At 57.8% G+C, this 18,010-nt stretch overlaps 7 protein-coding genes across 7 annotated transcripts; 1 reads left to right on the top strand and 6 right to left on the bottom strand.

Moving 5' to 3' along the window:
- Positions 1-197: 197 nt before the first annotated feature.
- Positions 198-3,929, bottom strand: PUNSTDRAFT_91301 (MFS general substrate transporter). Its single transcript, XM_007386857.1, has 16 exons — positions 3,592-3,929; positions 3,476-3,529; positions 3,271-3,413; positions 3,059-3,207; positions 2,927-3,006; positions 2,394-2,866; positions 2,270-2,327; positions 2,105-2,207; positions 1,949-2,040; positions 1,850-1,872; positions 1,708-1,792; positions 1,167-1,648; positions 974-1,106; positions 576-915; positions 389-465; positions 198-314 (listed from the first exon to the last, which is right to left on the bottom strand). The coding sequence occupies exons 1-12, from the start codon at positions 3,784-3,786 to the stop codon at positions 1,517-1,519; spliced, it is 1,587 nt and encodes a 528-aa protein (XP_007386919.1). The 5' UTR covers positions 3,787-3,929; the 3' UTR covers positions 198-314; positions 389-465; positions 576-915; positions 974-1,106; positions 1,167-1,516.
- Positions 3,930-4,153: 224 nt separating this feature from the next.
- Positions 4,154-7,438, bottom strand: PUNSTDRAFT_106713 (uncharacterized protein; the record flags this gene model as incomplete). Its single annotated transcript, XM_007386858.1, has 3 exons — positions 4,154-6,757; positions 6,818-6,900; positions 6,941-7,438. 3 exons carry the CDS (start codon positions 7,436-7,438, stop codon positions 4,381-4,383), a joined length of 2,958 nt encoding a protein of 985 aa, XP_007386920.1. The 3' UTR covers positions 4,154-4,380.
- Positions 7,439-8,449: 1,011 nt separating this feature from the next.
- Positions 8,450-10,030, bottom strand: PUNSTDRAFT_74010 (PCI-domain-containing protein; the record flags this gene model as incomplete). Its single annotated transcript, XM_007386859.1, has 7 exons — positions 8,450-8,630; positions 8,695-8,867; positions 8,926-9,051; positions 9,117-9,275; positions 9,308-9,582; positions 9,681-9,844; positions 9,906-10,030. The coding sequence occupies 7 exons, from the start codon at positions 10,028-10,030 to the stop codon at positions 8,450-8,452; spliced, it is 1,203 nt and encodes a 400-aa protein (XP_007386921.1).
- Positions 10,031-10,782: 752 nt separating this feature from the next.
- On the bottom strand, positions 10,783-12,590 carry PUNSTDRAFT_106716 (uncharacterized protein; the record flags this gene model as incomplete). Its single annotated transcript, XM_007386860.1, has 5 exons — positions 10,783-11,167; positions 11,244-11,522; positions 11,581-11,826; positions 11,877-12,362; positions 12,469-12,590. 5 exons carry the CDS (start codon positions 12,588-12,590, stop codon positions 10,783-10,785), a joined length of 1,518 nt encoding a protein of 505 aa, XP_007386922.1.
- A 316-nt stretch (positions 12,591-12,906) lies between these two features.
- Positions 12,907-14,112, bottom strand: PUNSTDRAFT_106718 (alpha/beta-hydrolase; the record flags this gene model as incomplete). Its single annotated transcript, XM_007386861.1, has 2 exons — positions 13,963-14,112; positions 12,907-13,909 (listed from the first exon to the last, which is right to left on the bottom strand). The coding sequence occupies exon 2, from the start codon at positions 13,879-13,881 to the stop codon at positions 12,907-12,909; it is 975 nt and encodes a 324-aa protein (XP_007386923.1). The 5' UTR covers positions 13,882-13,909; positions 13,963-14,112.
- Positions 14,113-14,802: 690 nt separating this feature from the next.
- PUNSTDRAFT_137229 (alpha/beta-hydrolase) lies at positions 14,803-16,048 on the bottom strand (the record flags this gene model as incomplete). The annotated part of the gene is made up of 2 exons (XM_007386862.1): positions 14,803-15,826; positions 15,894-16,048. 2 exons carry the CDS (start codon positions 16,046-16,048, stop codon positions 14,803-14,805), a joined length of 1,179 nt encoding a protein of 392 aa, XP_007386924.1.
- Positions 16,049-16,887: 839 nt separating this feature from the next.
- PUNSTDRAFT_106723 (uncharacterized protein) lies at positions 16,888-17,907 on the top strand. The gene is made up of 5 exons (XM_007386863.1): positions 16,888-17,008; positions 17,072-17,169; positions 17,228-17,291; positions 17,343-17,630; positions 17,704-17,907. Exons 1-5 carry the CDS (start codon positions 16,933-16,935, stop codon positions 17,859-17,861), a joined length of 684 nt encoding a protein of 227 aa, XP_007386925.1. The 5' UTR covers positions 16,888-16,932; the 3' UTR covers positions 17,862-17,907.
- The last annotated feature ends 103 nt before the right edge of the window (positions 17,908-18,010 follow it).

The following is an 18,010-nucleotide window of genomic DNA, read 5'->3' on the forward strand; positions in this document are numbered from 1 at the left end:
AGAAACCTCCTCTATGCTAGACTTCTATCCATATTATTGTTGTATTCATACTGTGCACAATGTCGTACAGAATAACATCCTGGCAATTCCGACCGGGAGCCATCGCTGCCCCTAACCTTATCTTACCTCAATCTCGACGCCCACAAAGTCGACAACCTTCCGCCCTGCTCGTCGACACACGTCTTTCCTCTTCGATCACCGTCACATCTTACGCCCCCGTCTGTTCGATACCGCGCATCTAATACGTTGTCTGAGAAAAAATGGAATTGTCCTCCGAGAAGAACCCAAGAGGGATCCCGAAAGCTCCTTTCATTGTACGTTTTCGCCGTAGTACTTCGACATTAGGAGGCATCTATCACCGGTAACGCTCACCCATTCGCGTTCGTAGGCAGACGTAGAGCAGCACGTTGGCGGGGCCGACGGAGATGTCGAAACCGCGCTGAAGCAAATCCAAGACGCCCTTGCGTGAGCCAGAATTCCTCCCTCGCGCCCGACATGCGTCCCCGAGATCCGTTGCATCCGCGCGTGAGGACGGGGCCCAAGGTTATATAATACTGATCGCACGCGTTTGGTAGGAAGTATCGTTACATGGACGCGAACCTGCAACAACGGAAGCGCAGTTTAGAGGACAAGATACCGGATATCAAGAAGACGCTGAGCATGGTCGAGTTCCTGCAGGAGAGGCGGGTGAGTCCTTCGCTCGAAGGGTAGGAGGCGTGCAGAAAGGAGGGAAAATGATGTCCGGGCGCGCGTCAGGAAGGCGGCTCGAAGGGCGATGACGAGGATGATCTCGACGACGACGAAGGATCGACGACCGCCGCGACCAAGCCGCTGAAAACGACGTTCGAGCTGAACGACACGCTCTTTGCCGAGGCGGAGCTGGAGGACACGGACACCGTGTATCTTTGGCTAGGTGTACGGAAACCCTTGCGCTCCTGTTCACGTCCGTGGCTGATTTGCAGGTCCACCGCAGGCAAACGTGATGCTGTCCTACAAAATACCACAGGCAATCGAACTCCTACGATCGAAGCTTGATACCGCACAGACGACATTGTCCAATACCGAAGAAGACCTGGAGTTCATACGAGAGCAGATCACCGTTATGGAGGCGAGCCGCTGCCGCGCCCCTGCCTGCATAAACATCGCTGATCCATTCGTCCTTGATCAGGTCAACACTGCGCGAGTATACAATTGGGACGTGAAGAGGAGGCGCGAAAAACGCGAACGAGAAGCGGCCACGAGTTCCAAGAAGGTCAGCTAAGGAGCCCAGGCCTGCATGAAATGTAGTTGTCTTCGACGAAAAGCCTGATTGTCAGGTGTGGGTATCAGTGCATTGACTTTGCGTCACACGATACATATTCTATATCCACGAAAAGCACGTTATTCCAGCAAAGCAATCGTACAGTCAATCGAGTTTCAGTCGTAGATACGTATACCTTATGCCATTCATTCCATGTGAATGTCCTTCCGATCTTCCTTTCGTTTCGTTCGGTGGGTGGGTTATCCCTGAACGTTGCTATAACGACGCCTTGCCTCTCGGCTCGTACGGGAGCGCAAGGGAGAGCAGACCTGCGAGCATGATCAATGCCCCGCTGACGTACACAGGGACAGGGGTGTCGAGGTTGGCGTAAAGGGCGATGATGGGAGCCTATGCAACGACAAAGATCAGTTCGTGATACGTGTAGCAGGCAGCAGTGAGAGGCTCACCATCACGCCGAAGACACGCGTCGCGGTGGAAGTGAGGGCGTTGCCCGTCCCGCGATCCTTAGCAGGGAAAATCTCTGGAGACATCCTGTCCATGAACTCACGATGAGCATCTTGCGGTACGAACGGGCAGAACGTCACTCACGCATACAACACGCCGTACATGATCTGTACGCCCAGATGAACAAATCACTGCATCAGCTTTCCTGCAAAACAATTCCAGATAGCATACACCGAGACTTACGTTGCTATTGAACGCGTACGCGCAATTCCACCCGAGCAGCGCGTTGCTCGTCCTTGCGGTCGTGCTCCCGAACAAAAACACGCCGGTGAGCCCTACGTTTCGCGGCGGGTCGTTGAATAATGCCCAACCACCGAGGAATGAATACAGAGGACTTGCCGGAGGAGATCGCGAGCGTGCCGCGGCGGCCGGTCAGCGGGTGGTCGACGGCGTAAGCGGCGAGGAACGCGCCGGGGACGCCGATGATGGCGAGGATCACTTGCTGTCGACGGGAGGAGATTAGGAAGCGGGGCATGGTAGAGGAGTACACGGGAGCTGGCTCACGTTGCGGTAGGTGATGAAGTACGAGCTGTCGCCGAATTTGGCGCCGCGGCTCGCTAGCCTGTTTTGCAATTTCTAGTTCAGCACGATCCACGATGAGAAAGTTGGAACAATAGAAAAGACGTACAAGAAGGGCAGGAAGCTGTTGTACAGCGTGGAGGCGAGCCCGATGATGCCCCACAGAAAAATGAGCAACGTCGTCGACCACGCCATCCTGCGCGTCTTGAACAGCGCCTTCACATGCCCGACGCTAAAATCCGAGCCCTGCGCTAATAACGCCCCTCCTCCCACCTGACCTCCCGCCTTCTCGTCCACCGCGCGGAGCTGGTCCTCGTCCAAGCTCACCGCGCCCTCAGGACGCCCGTTGAACGCGGCAACCTTCCGAACGACGGCGACGGCCTCCGCGTCGCGCCCCTTGCCGACGAGGTAGCGCGGCGACTCGAAGAGCGGGAAGGCGAAGAAGCGGAGCGCCCAGAGGAGGAGCATGAGCGCCGAGAGCGTGAACATCAGGTAGCGCCAGCCCATGTTGGCGTGCCGGGTGCAGGTGCCGGCGGGCGCGTCGAGTGGGCAGGAGAAGTTGGCGATGAGGGGCCAGGCGACCTAGGAAACGGGTCAAGATACATGGATGGGAGGTGATATGATGTGGAGCAGGAGCCGTACCAGGCTGGCGAGGAGCTGGCCGATCGACCACCAGATCGACATGAGCGTGAGGAGGTACTGGTGGGGCGCAGGAACGAAGTCTGTTGCTCCGCGTTGGTGGACTTGCGGCGTAGACGAGGCATAATAACGAACCTAGGAATACGGCGGAATCGACGGGCATGTTGCCGCCTACGCCGATGCCGAGCACCGCAGTGACTGACGCGAGCGTGACGAAGTTGGGCGAACCGCCCGCCGCCAATCCGAAGATGCCGGCGACGAGGAGGGTCAGGTTGAACGACCACCTGCACACGCATATACTCAGCGAAAAAGCAGGGGAAAAAATTCAGGGGAGGGCCGCCACGAACCTTCGGCCCCATATGTCGCATCCTACGCCCCAGAATATCGCGCCAACAAGGAGGCCAATATTGATGGCAAGGGAGAGGAAGGGTCCGTGTGAGCCGAGGTCGAACTCGCTGACGACGGGAGAGAGGATAAGACCCGCCATGAGCTGCAGATGGCCCCCAAGTCATTTCCCCATATCTTGATATGGACAGCAGGGATGAGACGTACCGGCCAAACACTATCCGCGAACCACCCGAAACCTGCGACGCAGAAGAGCCACCACTGCACCGAGCAAGAACCATATCAACGCCAGTAAGGAGGATACGACAGGCGATCCGAATTACCTGATACTTGCCCATACCTATATCCTGCATAGCGCGACTAATTAGCCGCGCTTTGTCGCGGTATATCGGGTCGATGGAGTCCGCATCGTACAGGTCCTCCTTCACCAGCGTTACGGCGGAGGCGTCCGGGAGGGTATACGCAGGCTCTGCATCGGAACCCTTGAAAGTCTCTTGGTTTTGTGCACTAGCCAACATTGTTTTGGCTGGGATGAAGAGGAGTGGAAGAATATGGATCAAGGGAGATCGGAGTCGCCGCAGACCAGTATTAAAGAAGGAGGCGAGTGGAGATAAGGGTGTTCTCGCGACGACGTTAGCGGAGACGTTCCAATGCCGACGCTCCAAATGGCTCGCAGGGCCTATTTATTGCAGAGACTGAGAGTCGGAGACCAGCTTAAGAGGGAAAGCGCAACCCAGGAGAACCCAGGTTTAGTTCTCACTGCTTCCACGCTGACATACGGGTCATGGCACCCGGTCATTCGTACTGACACATCAATTCGTCTATGAAGGCCAGTCACAAAATCGATGACAATCTTCGCGATGTCGTCGATCGACGATTAGTTCGGTTTCGTGTGATTCTGTGTGCATATATATACATGCTAGGAACGCGATTCGCATGGAAGAAAGAAACAGGCTTGGTCCAGTGGTGATGATGACGAAGAGAAATCGGACAGAGGATGCAATCGGTTCCATGAGGGAGGAGAATGAAAGAGAAAGAAATCCAAACGATGCGTCACCAAGCAGAGCAGGCCAGAAGGAAACGAGAAGCTGAAGAAACTGCCGAAACCACCCCTACGCGCTCATCCCATCCCAACTCATACGCTTTCGCTTGTTATCGTTCCCAGCGTTGAGTACCAGATCCTGCGGCGCGACGGCGCTCATCCCGCGATGGTGCGTGTGCAATCGCGCGGGCGTGACGGTACCCACCCCGTTAGCCGGTGCCACGCTCGCCGGCCGCAGCTGCGGCGTCCGCCCGCCAAAAGAATTCCCGCCAGGCTTCAGCGACGCGGCCGACGACGAGCGCGCGAGGTCGAGCGCCTGGCCCTGCCGCGTGTGTCCCGCCGCGTGACCGTCGAGCAGCTCCACGAGCGCGTCCAAGCTCGCCTGCGCGGCCGACCCGCCATAGTAGTGCAGATCGAGGAACGACAGCGCGGCCTGGTCCGACGCCGGCGGTCGCGCCGTATCCGGCGTCACGGAGAAGAATTGGCCGTGCGGCGGCTGCTGTTGCGCGTACGCTTGGGACGTCGACGCCGGAGGAGGAGGGGTTGCGCCGTGCATCTGGCCGAGCGTCGTGAGCAGGCTCAAGCTCCGCGTCGGCGTCAGCGGTGGCCGGGCGTACGAGGAGTCCGCGAACGGCGCGTCCGCGCGGTGCTCGCCCGGCGGTACCGAGAACGAGCGGTTCTGCATTGCGGCAGCCGAAGCCCCCGCGCTCGCGACGCCCCCACCGTAGGTGGACATCGGCCGAGGCGCGCGCGACGTGCGCACGGGCGTCGCCGGCGGGGTCGAGTGCATCTCGTCCGCGGTTCTCGAGTCCTGCGCCCCGGCCGACGGCGCGACGACGCCCTCCATCGCATCGCCGAGCCCGTACGCGAGCGCAGCCATCGCGTCCGGCGGCTCGCCCTCCGGCTCCTTGCCCGCATCGAGGTCGAGCGCGCGGTCCATGTCCATCCCGAGCCCGAGCTCCATCGGCTCCGGCGGGTCGTCGTTCAGGTGGATGAGCTCCAGCTCGTCGATCCCCGCGAGGCTCGGCGTGTGCAGCTGACTCGGGTGCACGCCCGCGCTGCCGTCCAGACCCGCCCCCGCCGGGCCGGCGCCGCCCAGCCCAAGCCCAAGCCCGAAGAACGACGTCTGCTGCCCGGGCGGCTGGTGCGTGCGCGCGCCGAAGATGAGGTCGCCGGCGTAGCTCGAGTGGTGCGTGAAGCCGCGGAAGGAGGCGGGCGCGAACGAGAGCTCTGGGTCGCTGAACGTCGAGTGCGAGTCGCCCGCGCCGACCTCGCTCGCGAAGTCATGCGCGAACGCGAAGGCGGAGCCACCGCCGGCGGGGAGGAGGTCGTACCGGTCGAACACGCCCGAGCTGTCGTACGCGCCGAGGGAGTGGAAGGAGAACGAGGAGAGCGGCGAGGCGGGCTCGGGCGAGATACCGCCGCCGGCATAGGAGGACGCGCCCGAGGAAGACGCGCCCGACGGGTTGTGGTCCAGGCGCGGGTTTGCCGATAGCCAGTCTTGCGTGCCCCACGCTGATTTGCCGATCAGGTGCGAGCCGGAGGACGAGCCCGTGCGGAGGTCGCCGTTGCCGTTGGTGTGCAGCGGCGACTGCGCGGCGAAGTAGTCGGCGGAGATGTGAGAGGACGCGGGCGAGGCCGTGTTCCACGGCATGCTGTGGAGTGGCGTCGACCAGGCGGACGAGTCCAGCGACTCGGAGGCCTGTATGAGGTCTTCGAAACTCGCGAAAGGGTCGTCGAGGGGCATGTCGATCTCGCCGAGGACATCTTGCGACGAGGACGCCGAAGCCGACTGTCCTGGGGGGGATAGGTCTTGTTGCTCCGGTGCCACCCCTGGTGGGACGACACTCGCCGAACGGGGGCGCGAAGCTTGGCAGTCCACAAACGATATTGACGGCTTCACGTCTTCCAGCTCCTCATCCTCGCTCTCCCCAAGCTCGTCATCACTGTTCGTGACGCTTTCCGGAACGCTCTTGGTCCCTCCCCTGAACAGACTTTCGTTCGTCAACGCCCTCTTCCTCCTCATTGGGCCCACCGCTCCCTCCCTATTCGCGCCCTCCCTTCCGATCACCTGGTCATCCGTCGCGGACATGCCCAACATCCCCAAGCTGCTCTGCTTCTTCTTCGCCGCAGTGCGTGGCTTATAGCCTGCCGCCTGATACAGCTCTGGGAACGCGTTCCTGAACCTATCCCTTAGGTCCGTCGAGCGCCGGTTCTGTTCCCTGAAGACGGGGTCGCGCACGATCGTCGACCAGACGGTGCCGTGCTTCTCGTACCCGGCCTTGAGCGCGCGGTCTTCGTCCTCCGTGAACGGCCGGCGCTTCTTCGAGCGCGTCTTCTCGAAGATGGACGTGCCGTCGGGGAGCGTGGAGCGCACCTTGGAGGAGAGGTGCGTCTTGGCGTTCGGGTAGTGCTGCTTGTATGCGTCGGGGTAGTATGTGCGGAATCTATGCGCGGGAGACGCGATGAGCAAATGGAGAAAAGAGAGCAAGAGGGAGGGCACGTACCGGTCCTTTAGATCTACCGCTGAGCGGCCATCGAACCTAAGCTCGGGGTCCTTCAACATCGCCTTCCAGTTCCCGACACCATGCTGTCGCGATGTGAGTACGGGCTCGCAGAAGCGATAGCACGAAACATGCCTTATTGCATCCAACCACGAGCATCTGCGTCTCCTCCATACTCCACTTCTTCCTCGTCTTCTTCTCCGGCGGCCGCATCGCGCCCGCAGGGCTCGCCGCATCCTCCGAATCCCCAGAGTCGATCCTCCTCATCTTCCCCTTCTTCTCCGGCGTCAGCCCGCTGCCCTCCCCCAGGCGCCCATGCGCCTGCAATCCTGTATCGTCGCGGAACGGCCACGCAGTCGCCAGCCTCGGCGACGACGATGGCAGCGCGAGCGACACACGCCGCTGCTTTAGCCCCGTCACCAGCGACGACGGCCCGATGCCGAAGTTGGTCGCATTGATGCTGGGCGGGAGCGGTGAGGTGAACGAGAACGTGGATGTTGGCGGGAGTGGCTTGCCCGGGCTCGCGCTCGCGCTGGCTGGAGTCGGGAGAGAGGGAGGGAGGGCGGTAGTGGTATTGATGATGACAGAATTGCTGGTAGTAGGATCGACGGTCGCCGTAGCCATGGCTCGTGGTGGCTTGAGATCGGTGACGGCGATAGCGGACGAACTCGAGCGAGATTATCGAGCTCGTTCGGTCTGATATGAATGCGAAGCGGGTTCGGTGGGGGGTTGCGTATGAAGAACTAGAACGAGCAGAAACGTGCTATCCGGGCGCGGCGTCCCTATGTATACCCAACGCGAAGCAGTGCGATAGAGTACTCCTTCGACACCACGTTGCGGTTGCGCGTTCAGAGTACCGCCCGAGGGATAGTCACGGCTCGTGCGGGTTCGTGGGTGAGCGTAGTACAGATATCGAAGGAGAGTGCCGGGCCCCCCTGATGCAACGTGCAAACCTGCAGCTGTGTGCGGCGGCAACGAGGCGCCCGACGGAGGGGCGCGCGAGGCTAAATGGGGCGGGTCTTCGTGGCGAATACGCGGGAATGCAGCAGACTAAGAGTGCGCCGACGACGCCCAACGTTCAAGGCGAACAAGGTCGAGGATGTCTCGACCGTCGGACGATGAGACCGCGCAAGTGAAGCCGGAGTCGCAGGTAAGCGCTCGTGCCACCGGCTTGTAACATCCTCGTTCGGTCAAAGCTCGGATTGGGAACAAGCCAAGAGAACAATACCCAAGCACATGGACGCAAATCTCGAATCCCGCTTATACTTAGTATTATAGTTCATTTCCATGCAGGTTCTTGTGCCATTGACACGATCAGTACACGACGCGGGCTTTAGCTTCTCCTGGCCCATACAGAACGGCATATGGACGACCGCCGAAGACCCCGGACTAGGCTATCCTTGCTCAACGCCACAGACAAGAACGGGTGCGGAACTCCGACATGCCTCGCGCACTATGCCCGATGATCCCCAGTCGTCATAACCAACACCACGCAGATGCAGCTTGACAAGGCGGTACTACACCCCATCGCCTCAACCTATGGCAGCCCCTTGTCAGTCGAAGGTCGTAATAGACGCTTTAAACACGCACCAGCAAGACGTGTTCTCGCTCTGGGCTACACTCAAATCACGCCGCCTACGCACCAACGAGCAACTGGGGCGCGATCCTGTTCTCCACGCCAGCGAGCTTATCGCACCAGCCCTCTAGCCGCTTCGCCAGCGCGCCGATCTGTTCGCGTGACAGCACGCGCGGCTGCACCCAGGTAATCTGCGCTTTCTGATCCACTTGGTCGAGCGAGCCGCGGATGAGTTTCAGGCTAAACATAGGGATATCGTCAGTTCGGTCCGACCGAAGGACGTGGTGGGAAAAGGGGTACGAACCTCAAGGCTTTCATGAGCAAATGTTCGACCTCGTTGATCGGCAGATGCGTCTCCTCCGCGATCGTTTGGAACGACATCGTCCGGTCGTACGCGTTCCGCTTGAAGACCGACTCGATCAGGGCCATCAAGCAGATCTTTTGCCTGAGGAAAGGATAGTTCTCCGCCAGTATCGGCTGCCAAGAGTATGTCAGGCGGACGAGGAGATGGCAGAACGGAGAAGACGAGACCGACCTCCTTGGGGAACAAGGGAGCGAGCGCCTCAAATTTGCCGATGCTGCCCTCGTTGAACGCGAAGAGCAACGTCTTGATCCACTCATGCGGCGTCTTGACCAGATCGTCCAGTATGGGGTGCATGAGCTAGCATCATCCGCCGTCAGCGATGCATGTTCAGCGGTCGCCGTGTCGCCAGCAGGGATGCTCACCAACTCGCCAAAGTTGTATATGGTATCGCCCAGCAGCGCCGACAGCCCGAGATCGTGCGCGCGCTCGACGCGCTGCTCGACCGTCATGTCCTTCTCCGGATCCACGCATGCGAGGTATAACAGCGAATTGCGGTAATATGGCGCGTACTCCGCCTTCGCCTACGCCCACACAGATCCATGTATCAGTACACGCTCGAACGATATCTCAAGAGACAGAGACGGAAACTCGCCTTATAGTAGTCGGCGGCGACGCTGTAGTAGCTCGCGTTGACGGCATTCTCGACGCCGGCGAGGCTGTCGAGAACCGTCCACGCCGCGTCCATGTCCGTCTTCGTGCCCTCGATGTCACCGAAGAGCAGCTTGGCGTGCGCGAGCATGGAGAGGAGGAGGACGTGCGCTTGCGGCGACTTCTCCTTGTCGATCCGGGCGAGGAGGGATGAGAGGAATGTGAGGTGCGCGTGCGGGTCTGTAAATAGAAGCAAAAAGGTCAGCGTCGAGCGTCAAAAGCAGAGTGTGCACAGTAAGAGAAAGCTGGAGAAGGAAGGAACTGTATTGAAAACGTACTATCGATCTCTCGGGACACCTTGACACCCATCTCAACTAGACGCAGCTGGTTCAGCCGCTGCTCGAAGTCCCTCACGAACCGCTCGAATACGTCCACCCTATACGGCCTCGACTTCGGGTGGTCGAAGAACTCGAATAGCTTCAGCGTCAGCTGGTGCCATAACCTTCACAGATTAAACTCTTCAGCATACAGATTGTTAATAAAAAAGCCACCATTATGCTCACTTTCGTTGGTGTAACGTCCTGAACGACTCAAAGTACGGATGCAGCTCCGCAGGCGTCGCAGAGAGCGCAGTAGCGAAGAACTGGTCAATGTCGAGCTTGGGAGGTTTGGGTGCATCTACCGCCATGGTGCTAGAGCCTGAGGTAGACATATCTCGTGGTGAACGTGGATCGAAGGTAGAGAGACTCAGAGATCTAAGGGATTGTGAACGGAGAGAGTGCAGAATCAAATGCGTACATAAAGCCGCGCGCACGAGGACGCGTAAGACGCGATTTCGAGACAAACTCGTCCTGGGATGGAAGTTTCGGGCCACTTCCATTCCAACCAAAGCGAAGTAAGTTACTTAAATGTAGAATAGATATGTTATAACTCGATCAGGCGTATGCTGCTCATGGACTCCAGAGAGATGTAGTCTCGGCACCTCGCGCTCTCAACCACTCCACGTCACTCGAGTCCAAGCCCGCGATATACGCCGCCAACTCCGTCAACGCCTGACTTCTTGCGGCCAGCAGGTGCTCCATCAGCGGCCCGACGCTTGGCTTGCTCTTACCATGTGCCCGTCGATGATTCAATTCGTCTTCCGATGACTGGCTTCTAGACATCTCCTGGGAGCTCGGGGTGCTCATGCCGGTGAGTGAGCCGTTGCCGGTAGGAGGTTTCCGCTTGATGTACGGATTGACGGGTGGCAGCGGTGGTACCAAGAAAGCTTGCAGTTTGTCTTCCGAAAGGGGGCGGGAAAGCGATCCTACGAGGACCTTGTAGGCTGCTACCAGACGCTTGAATCTGGGGAAAGGAAGATCAGCTTCTCTCTGGCGACGCTAGAGACAAATAATGATGTACCTGCGATAATTGCCTGTCGCCAAAGTGGAGAAAACCTGGTCAACAAACTGACAACATCAGTGTAAGAAGGATCCTCAACTCACCACCCACAAGGGCGTTGTGCCACCTGGCCAACACCAGTCCGTGAACGTACGCTACGCCTAGCCATCCGACAGCTTCGTGAAGCCGCGCTTTCACACTAAAACCGCCGGTGCCGTATACGAAGGATGCCATTCTGTATGCCGCTTCTTCGACCCTAGCGCTGTTGCAGAAGATGGACATGAAACCCTTGAAGAAGGACGAGTTGATGCCACTCCGTAGCGTGCGCAGGAAGGCCGTCGCAGTCCATAAGCTGGCCGGCACGTACACCAGCGCCATACCGAGTCCGCCAAAGACGGTCTTCCATTGAGCAGGCGCTTCTTCTTCGCCCGGAGGAGCAAACATCCTGCACGAGGTGTCAGTAAGGGCAGTAATATGGAGAGGAACAGGTGCGAAAGTGCCGTAGAGGACGAGAGACGCACCTCGCAGCGGCAAGGCCAAGCAAGTATGCAGGGACATGCAACACGAGCATTGGCGCAAACAAGATAGCCCCAGGGTGCAGAGTCATACGCAGGAAATTCGCAACAAACTTCGCCAGGGCTCTTCCTACTGATGGTCTGTACGATTCACCTGCGCGAGAAGAGAGGACCGCGGAGAGGTCTGCGTGAGCTAGACCGGTGTAGTGCAGAAGGGAGTAGTATCGCAAGAGCGCAGGCTGACACCTCTCCCGACCGCTCGTCTTGTCCATTATCCCTATCAGACTTGCAGAATTCAGCCCCGAAGCGCAATGCTCGCGAATATTCCGAGATCTTCGCTCACCGTTGGTTGACAGGCACCCAGTACTTCAAGTTGATACGCTCAGGGTCGCGCCACAAGATGTCTCTTGCCATACGCGACGCGTACAAGATATCCCAGTCAGGCGCGTTGATCGTCAGCTCAAATAACGAAGTCTCGATCGCATTCGTAAGCTTCCGTACTGTCGCACGAGCGCGAGCATCAGCATCGTCCTCGCCGACTCCGAGAAACTCGCTTGCATAGGCGTCGATCGCGATAGGCCGTCCGTATCTAATCGGACACGGTGAATAACTCCCTGAACCGGATAGCTGCGTACTCACCTAACGCGTACGCGGCTCTGATACTGCGACTTATCCGTGTAAACGATGCCAACTGGTACTATGACGAGCCCGCAGGCGCTCCCTGGCTGTCTGGCATGGACGTACTTCGCGTATTCCACTGCCGCCCATGCCGCACCATCCTTGATCTGAACAATTTGCGGTTCGGTGTAGGACGTTCCCTCGGGAAAGACTCCGAGCACCTCGCCTCTTTTGAGCGCGCGGGAGCTTGTATCGAAGAGGGAGGTGGGTTGCCGCGTATTCTTCGAGCTAGAAGCGGAGGTTGCCTGTATGGGGGAAGAGTTGGGATTTCGGTATACGGGGATAGCCCCGGATGAGTAGAGTATCTGACCCGCCAGCGGGTTCCTGAACATGCTTGATTTGGCCCAGAATGAGACATGTCGGCGGAAAGGTATCGTAGCAGCTGGTCCCGGCGCATCACGTTCGTAAGGACGAGTCACTGCAAGGATGAGATCCAAGTCCACTCGCCTAGGGTAGCAATGTCGATAATCTCATTGTGGTGGGAGGATGCTCTGCGAAGATCTTCCTCAATGCGCTCATCCCTATTCCAAACGATGAAAATCCAGCTTCGTACATGATCAGCGGTGCGCGTTCTGGCACATTCTCCGCGCCGTCCACATAGACTTCCGAGTAGAATCCGTCCAGTGCCCAGTCTGATATCTTGCGGAGGGCTCGATACACCAGCTTGAGCTCCATCCAGCTACGGAAGGGAATCACCAAGCCTCGAATACCCAAGAATTTCGCGCAGGTTATAATATGGTAACGTGTGAACTGTTCAAGCGTTCAGCAATGTATGTTCGTAGTAAGAGATCCCTCAGGTGTAGGAAAAGGACATGGGTTGCCAGATGAGACCACCTCCATGCATGTCGATGGCGACTAGACGCGACCGCTGTCCGCTCTTTCCCACCAACCATCATGTCCAGCGCCACGGCTTCTGTCAACCTGTTTGTCGCTAATGTACACATTTACGCTGTCCATCTGCCGCGTATACAGATGATCATGGAATGAATCATTAATGGTCACCAGCGATCGCGCCCGCAAGCTCCTCTGCACCTTCCAACTTCACCGGGATCTCCTTCTCAAGCGGCGTCGTCAACCACGCGCCGGCCACCTTTCTGATGTCCGTAAACTGCCAATCGTGTGTCTTGTTTTCCGTGCAAGAGTACGTCACGTTCGCGCCCGCGTCCCGCATCGCATGCACCACCCTTTCTATGTCTCCTACGAATACCTCCAGGCTGCCCGAGGTTACGAACACCTTCTTCGGGAGTATCTCCGCCCATGCAGGCACTGGGTTCACGAACTCGCGATAAGGCTTCGCCTCTTCGCTTGCCGCCTCTTTTGATGCGATCAGGAAGGTTTGCGAGAGCCGATTTATCACGTCGGTGTTCAGGATGTCGAGGCCGTCGTTGTCTTTGTATGTCGGACTCGAAGTGTCGAAGGTGACCCATGGGCTAATGAGATAGATCCCAGCGCCCGGTTTGGGCAGCCCCTCGGATGGGTTGGGTGATAGGAAGGGTACTGGCTTGTGGAGGTGCGTCAAGAAGGACAATATGAGGTGGCCGCCCGCCGAATCGCCCATGAACGCGACTTTCTGGTAGTCGATGCCCATCTCCTCGCCGAGATACTTGTACATGGCTCCGCACTGCCCCAGTTGGGTAGGGAAACCGGCTTCCGGAGTCAAGGAATAATCCAGCGCAAAGAGGCTGACAGTGAGCCCCCGCTTGATGACGGACTCCACAACCGCCATCAGCAGAGGCGTATACGTGCCCGGCTGCCACAAGGCATATCCGCCTCCGTGAATGTAGCAGAGGACGACGTCGGAAGATGAAGGCGGTTGGGGCTCTGTGAACGAGTGGCGGAAGATCCAGTAGCCTGCGAAGCCGGGTTTGGTGACTCGTTGATACAGGTTCTTCTTGACGGCGGCGAACCGCGGCGTGCTGATAACCTGGTTTGCTGACGCATCCCCAGCGAATTTGACGCGGAACATCGACACCGGCCACCTAGTGAAGAACAGACTGCAGAGGTGTTCAGTTGTCAGTTGCCAAACCAGAGGTTATGAGCAACGTACGTCCGGAACTTCTCAAAATATATCGCATCCTCTAGGCTAAGCTTGCCACGCCCTTTTCTCCATAGAATCGTACGAAGCACGGTAAACGGCCAACTAAGCTGGGCAGCATAGTATCTCAGCTTATCCAAGAGGGTTATCCGGAAGTAGTGCGGGTTGGGGTCTGACATTATTAAAACGGGAGTATGCTCAACGGAGGACCCTCTCTTCTTATACGCGGCGGCGACGAAGGACCATGGCTGTGAACGCAAATGTCCAATTAACCGAGAGAATTTGATCCTTCCTCCAAGCGTTGTACAGGGGACAGAACTTCGATCGCTATTCTGGCTGCTGCGATAGGCCGGAATGTCCAACCAGGAACTCTCGGGACGCCGAACCCCAGCCTATCCCGCCTCAAGAAGCTGCAAGAATCAGATGGTATCGTGCCCCATGGGGTCAGGAGATCCGGACCGACTCACCGAATAGACTCAAGGCGTTCGGACTGCGGAGAAGGTGTAATCGCCGCCGTTCGCTCTGATCCACAGTCTACGCTCGCGGCAACCTGATATCACCTTGGCAAGCTGGTTGTGTCGACTCCGACCCGATCTTAGTCGGCATGCACACCCGTAAACCAGTGCCAATTATTGAAGTTGGTAGTACGTAAACCTTGAATATGCATATACTGTGACACCGACACTTCGGAGCCAGAACAGACAGGCATCATACCAAGCGAATCCATGTTCGTGCAGTGACCAGACAAACGGCGATGCTTTCGAAAAAGACCTCGCTCAGCCGCAGGTCCAGCCAGCCAGATAACAAGCTGTTTTGCACCCCACATCGTTGCCGGTCGCCCAAAGGGATGATTCAATCGGATTGTGGGCCGGCTGGTAACATCCCAACGAGCGCAAACGCCAGTTCCTCGGCTCCTGCCAGCTTCACCGAGATCTCCTTGTCCAACGGCGTTCGCAACCATGCCTGTTCGATCTTTTGGATATCCGTGAACTGCCAATCGTGAGCCTTGTTTTGCGCGCAGGAGTACTGCACGTCCACGCCCGCGTCTCGCATCGCCTGTACCACCTTCTCGATATCGCCCACGAACACCTCCAGGCTTCCCGAGCTCACGTACACCCTCTTCGGTACGATCTCCGCCCAATTTGGGACCGGGTCAACGAATTCGCGATAAGGCTTTGCTTCGTCGCTGGCGGCTTCTTTCGACGCGATCAGGAATGTCTGCGAGACCCTGTTCATCACGCTGGTGCTGAGCATGTCGAGGCCGTCGTTGGTCTTGTACGTCGGGCCGGATGTGTCGAACGTTACCCCGGGACTGATGAGGAACACGCCTCCGCCCGGTCTGGGAAGCCCTTCCGATGGATTGGGCGACAGTAGCGGCGTCGGCTTGTGAAGGTGCGTGAGGAAGGATAAAATCAGATGCCCTCCGGCGGAATCGCCTATGAGCGCGACCTTCTGATAGTCCACACCCATCTCGTCCCCGAGGTACTTGTACATGCCCGCGGTCTGCCCGATCTGGGTCGGAAAGCCGGCTTCGGGGGTTAGAGAGTAATCTAGCGCGAAGAGGCTGACGGTGAATCCTCGCTTGATGACCGCCTCCACGATGGCCATCAGCAGAGGCATGTACGTCCCCGGTTGCCACGCCATATATCCACCTCCGTGAATGTAGCAGAGGACGATGTCGGAGGAGGAAGGCGGCTGAGGATCGGTGAAAGAGTGGCGAAAGATCCAATACCCGGCAAACGATGGCTTTTCGACGCGCTGGTAGAGGTTCTTCCTGACAGAGACAAAGCGTGGGTGGCTGAGCACCCTATCAGCCGACGCATCTCCAGCAAAGTGTGCGCGCAGCACCGAGAGCGGGAATCGACCAAAGAATATTCTAGAGGGACGACTAACTGTTAGCATATTCATGACTTCAATGAACACGATAGACTTGCTTTCGGAACTTTGCAAGAAAGAGCTCCTCCTTGAGAGTGATCTTGCCACGACCCTTTCTACGCAGCGTGGTGTGAAGGGCAGTGAATGGCCAGCTCAGCTCCGCGGCATAGTATTTCAGCCTATCTGTGAGGTTGACATGGTGGTAGTGAGGGTCGGGATCCATTAGAAGCTCAGCGCTCTGAACGCGAGATGCGCACGTTTTATACCGGACATGGTTCCAGGTCAGGAATTCGGGACTCGAGGCACACGCCAATTGTCTACGCATCTCGAATCCTTCTGCGTCTGAGCATGAGAATGAAACTAATCCTCGCCGTGTGTACTGCCTACAGACTCCGGCTGCGGGCATAGGCTGGTTCCGCTTCAGTACCCATGCGAAGCGAACTCGAATCGATGGAAGCTTTACAGCCAGGTTCCCTTTCCCGGCGCCAGCATGTTTGAGGTCGAAAACTGTAGAGCTGAAGTTCAACGCGGAAGTCCGTGCAAGTGAGCTTCTCGCATCAGGCCGCGGCGTTAACCCCGTTCAATGAGTCCGCGCACCGCAAATCATTCCATGTCCATGTGTGGTCCGATGAATGCTGGAGAATGAGAGCGAAGGAAGCCCATTGAGCACAGTGAGTGATGTCTGCAAATGGACGACCGACTATGTAGAACCGTTGGGCTCTGTGATTGGGCTGCAGGTGTTCAGTTTACCTTCATCTGTCTGGCAGAGTTAAGGCTCGACGAGAATGTTACTCTACGCGTACCTTCCCATGTTCCCCTGTCTCATCTTACCCTAACGACAACATCTAGCCACCTCGAATATGATCTCATACTGAGTTCTTCGGTCCCCGGAGATTGGAATAGCTTTGTGGAGTGGAACGAGGTACCAACGACGTTTGACCGCGTGTCTCTCACGCCTTCAACGTCGATGACGTCTGGGCCGAAGAGAAGATCCAAAGGTGAAAATGAAACGCGAGGCCAAGCTCAAAACGTTTCCTTCGTTGCCTCCTGCCCCTCTCCTGTCCCTCCTGCCCCCTCTCTTCTTCCTCGTAACGTCAACGACTTACCATGTCTCGCGCCTTCTGGATCCCCGGCGTGACGCTCTTGCTTGCCGCCACCGTGCTCAACTTCCTCGTCGCGGTCGGTGAGTCGAACTCACGACATTGCTGGCAGCAGAACGCGTTACGATTGTCAATAATCCATACAGGCTTGCCCTTCCTGACCGCGCTCGACATCGCGCGCGTGCACTTCTCCTCTGGTACCGCTACGGCAGCCAGCGGCCAGGATGGACTCAGCCAGCTGAGGGTGAGCATCCCTATCGAGAGCCGCTGTTGATTTTGGTTGAACTTTCGCGTTTCTCCAGATCGGAACATGGGGCTACTGCGCCTATGAAGCCGCGTCCGGTGATAGGACCTGCACCTCTGCCAGTACGTACCGCATCCACCCCTCTCACTCCGGTTCTCATCTCTTGTTCACAGACAATGCATACGCCTTCACCGTCCACGGCACGAACAACGAGGAGACTGTCGGCCCATCCTGGACGCGCGGCCTTGCCGTGCATCCTGTCGCAGCGGGCGTCTCCTTTCTCGCCCTCGTCTTCTCGCTCAGCACGCACCTGACCGCCATGCTCTTCGCGTCCCTGACCGCCTTCCTCGCGGCTCTGATCACCCTCATCGCCTTCGCAATTGACATCGCGCTCTTCGCGTTCACCCACCACCAGATGGGCAAGGTGCAGGGCGTGAAAAAGAACGTCAACACCGCTCCTGGTGCGTTTATTTCTTTCGTCCCCTCCAAATGACATGTGGTGAGCGTAGGTGCTGATCAAGTATATGCGTATAGGTTTTTGGTTGACTTTCGTCGCGTTCATCTTGCTGTGCATCTCGGGCTGCATCGTCATCTTCGGTCGTCGCCGCGACCGCATGTATGGCTCCACCACCTACCCGACCACCACCACCACAAAGCCCGGTTTCTTCTCCCGCTTCAGGCGCCGCTACTAGGCGCATGTACTGCCTCGACGGACTTTTCTACTTCGTTTCCCGTGACAGCCTACTTATACTAATGTCGTTTCTTGATTATTCTTGTCTTGTGCAAGGACCACACGAAGTGGCCCAGATACCGTTTTGGCGTCATCTTGACTCATTGTGAG

This window comes from Punctularia strigosozonata, assembly GCF_000264995.1.
Source record: "Punctularia strigosozonata HHB-11173 SS5 unplaced genomic scaffold PUNSTscaffold_12, whole genome shotgun sequence".
NCBI classification, from domain to species: domain Eukaryota; kingdom Fungi; phylum Basidiomycota; class Agaricomycetes; order Corticiales; family Punctulariaceae; genus Punctularia; species Punctularia strigosozonata.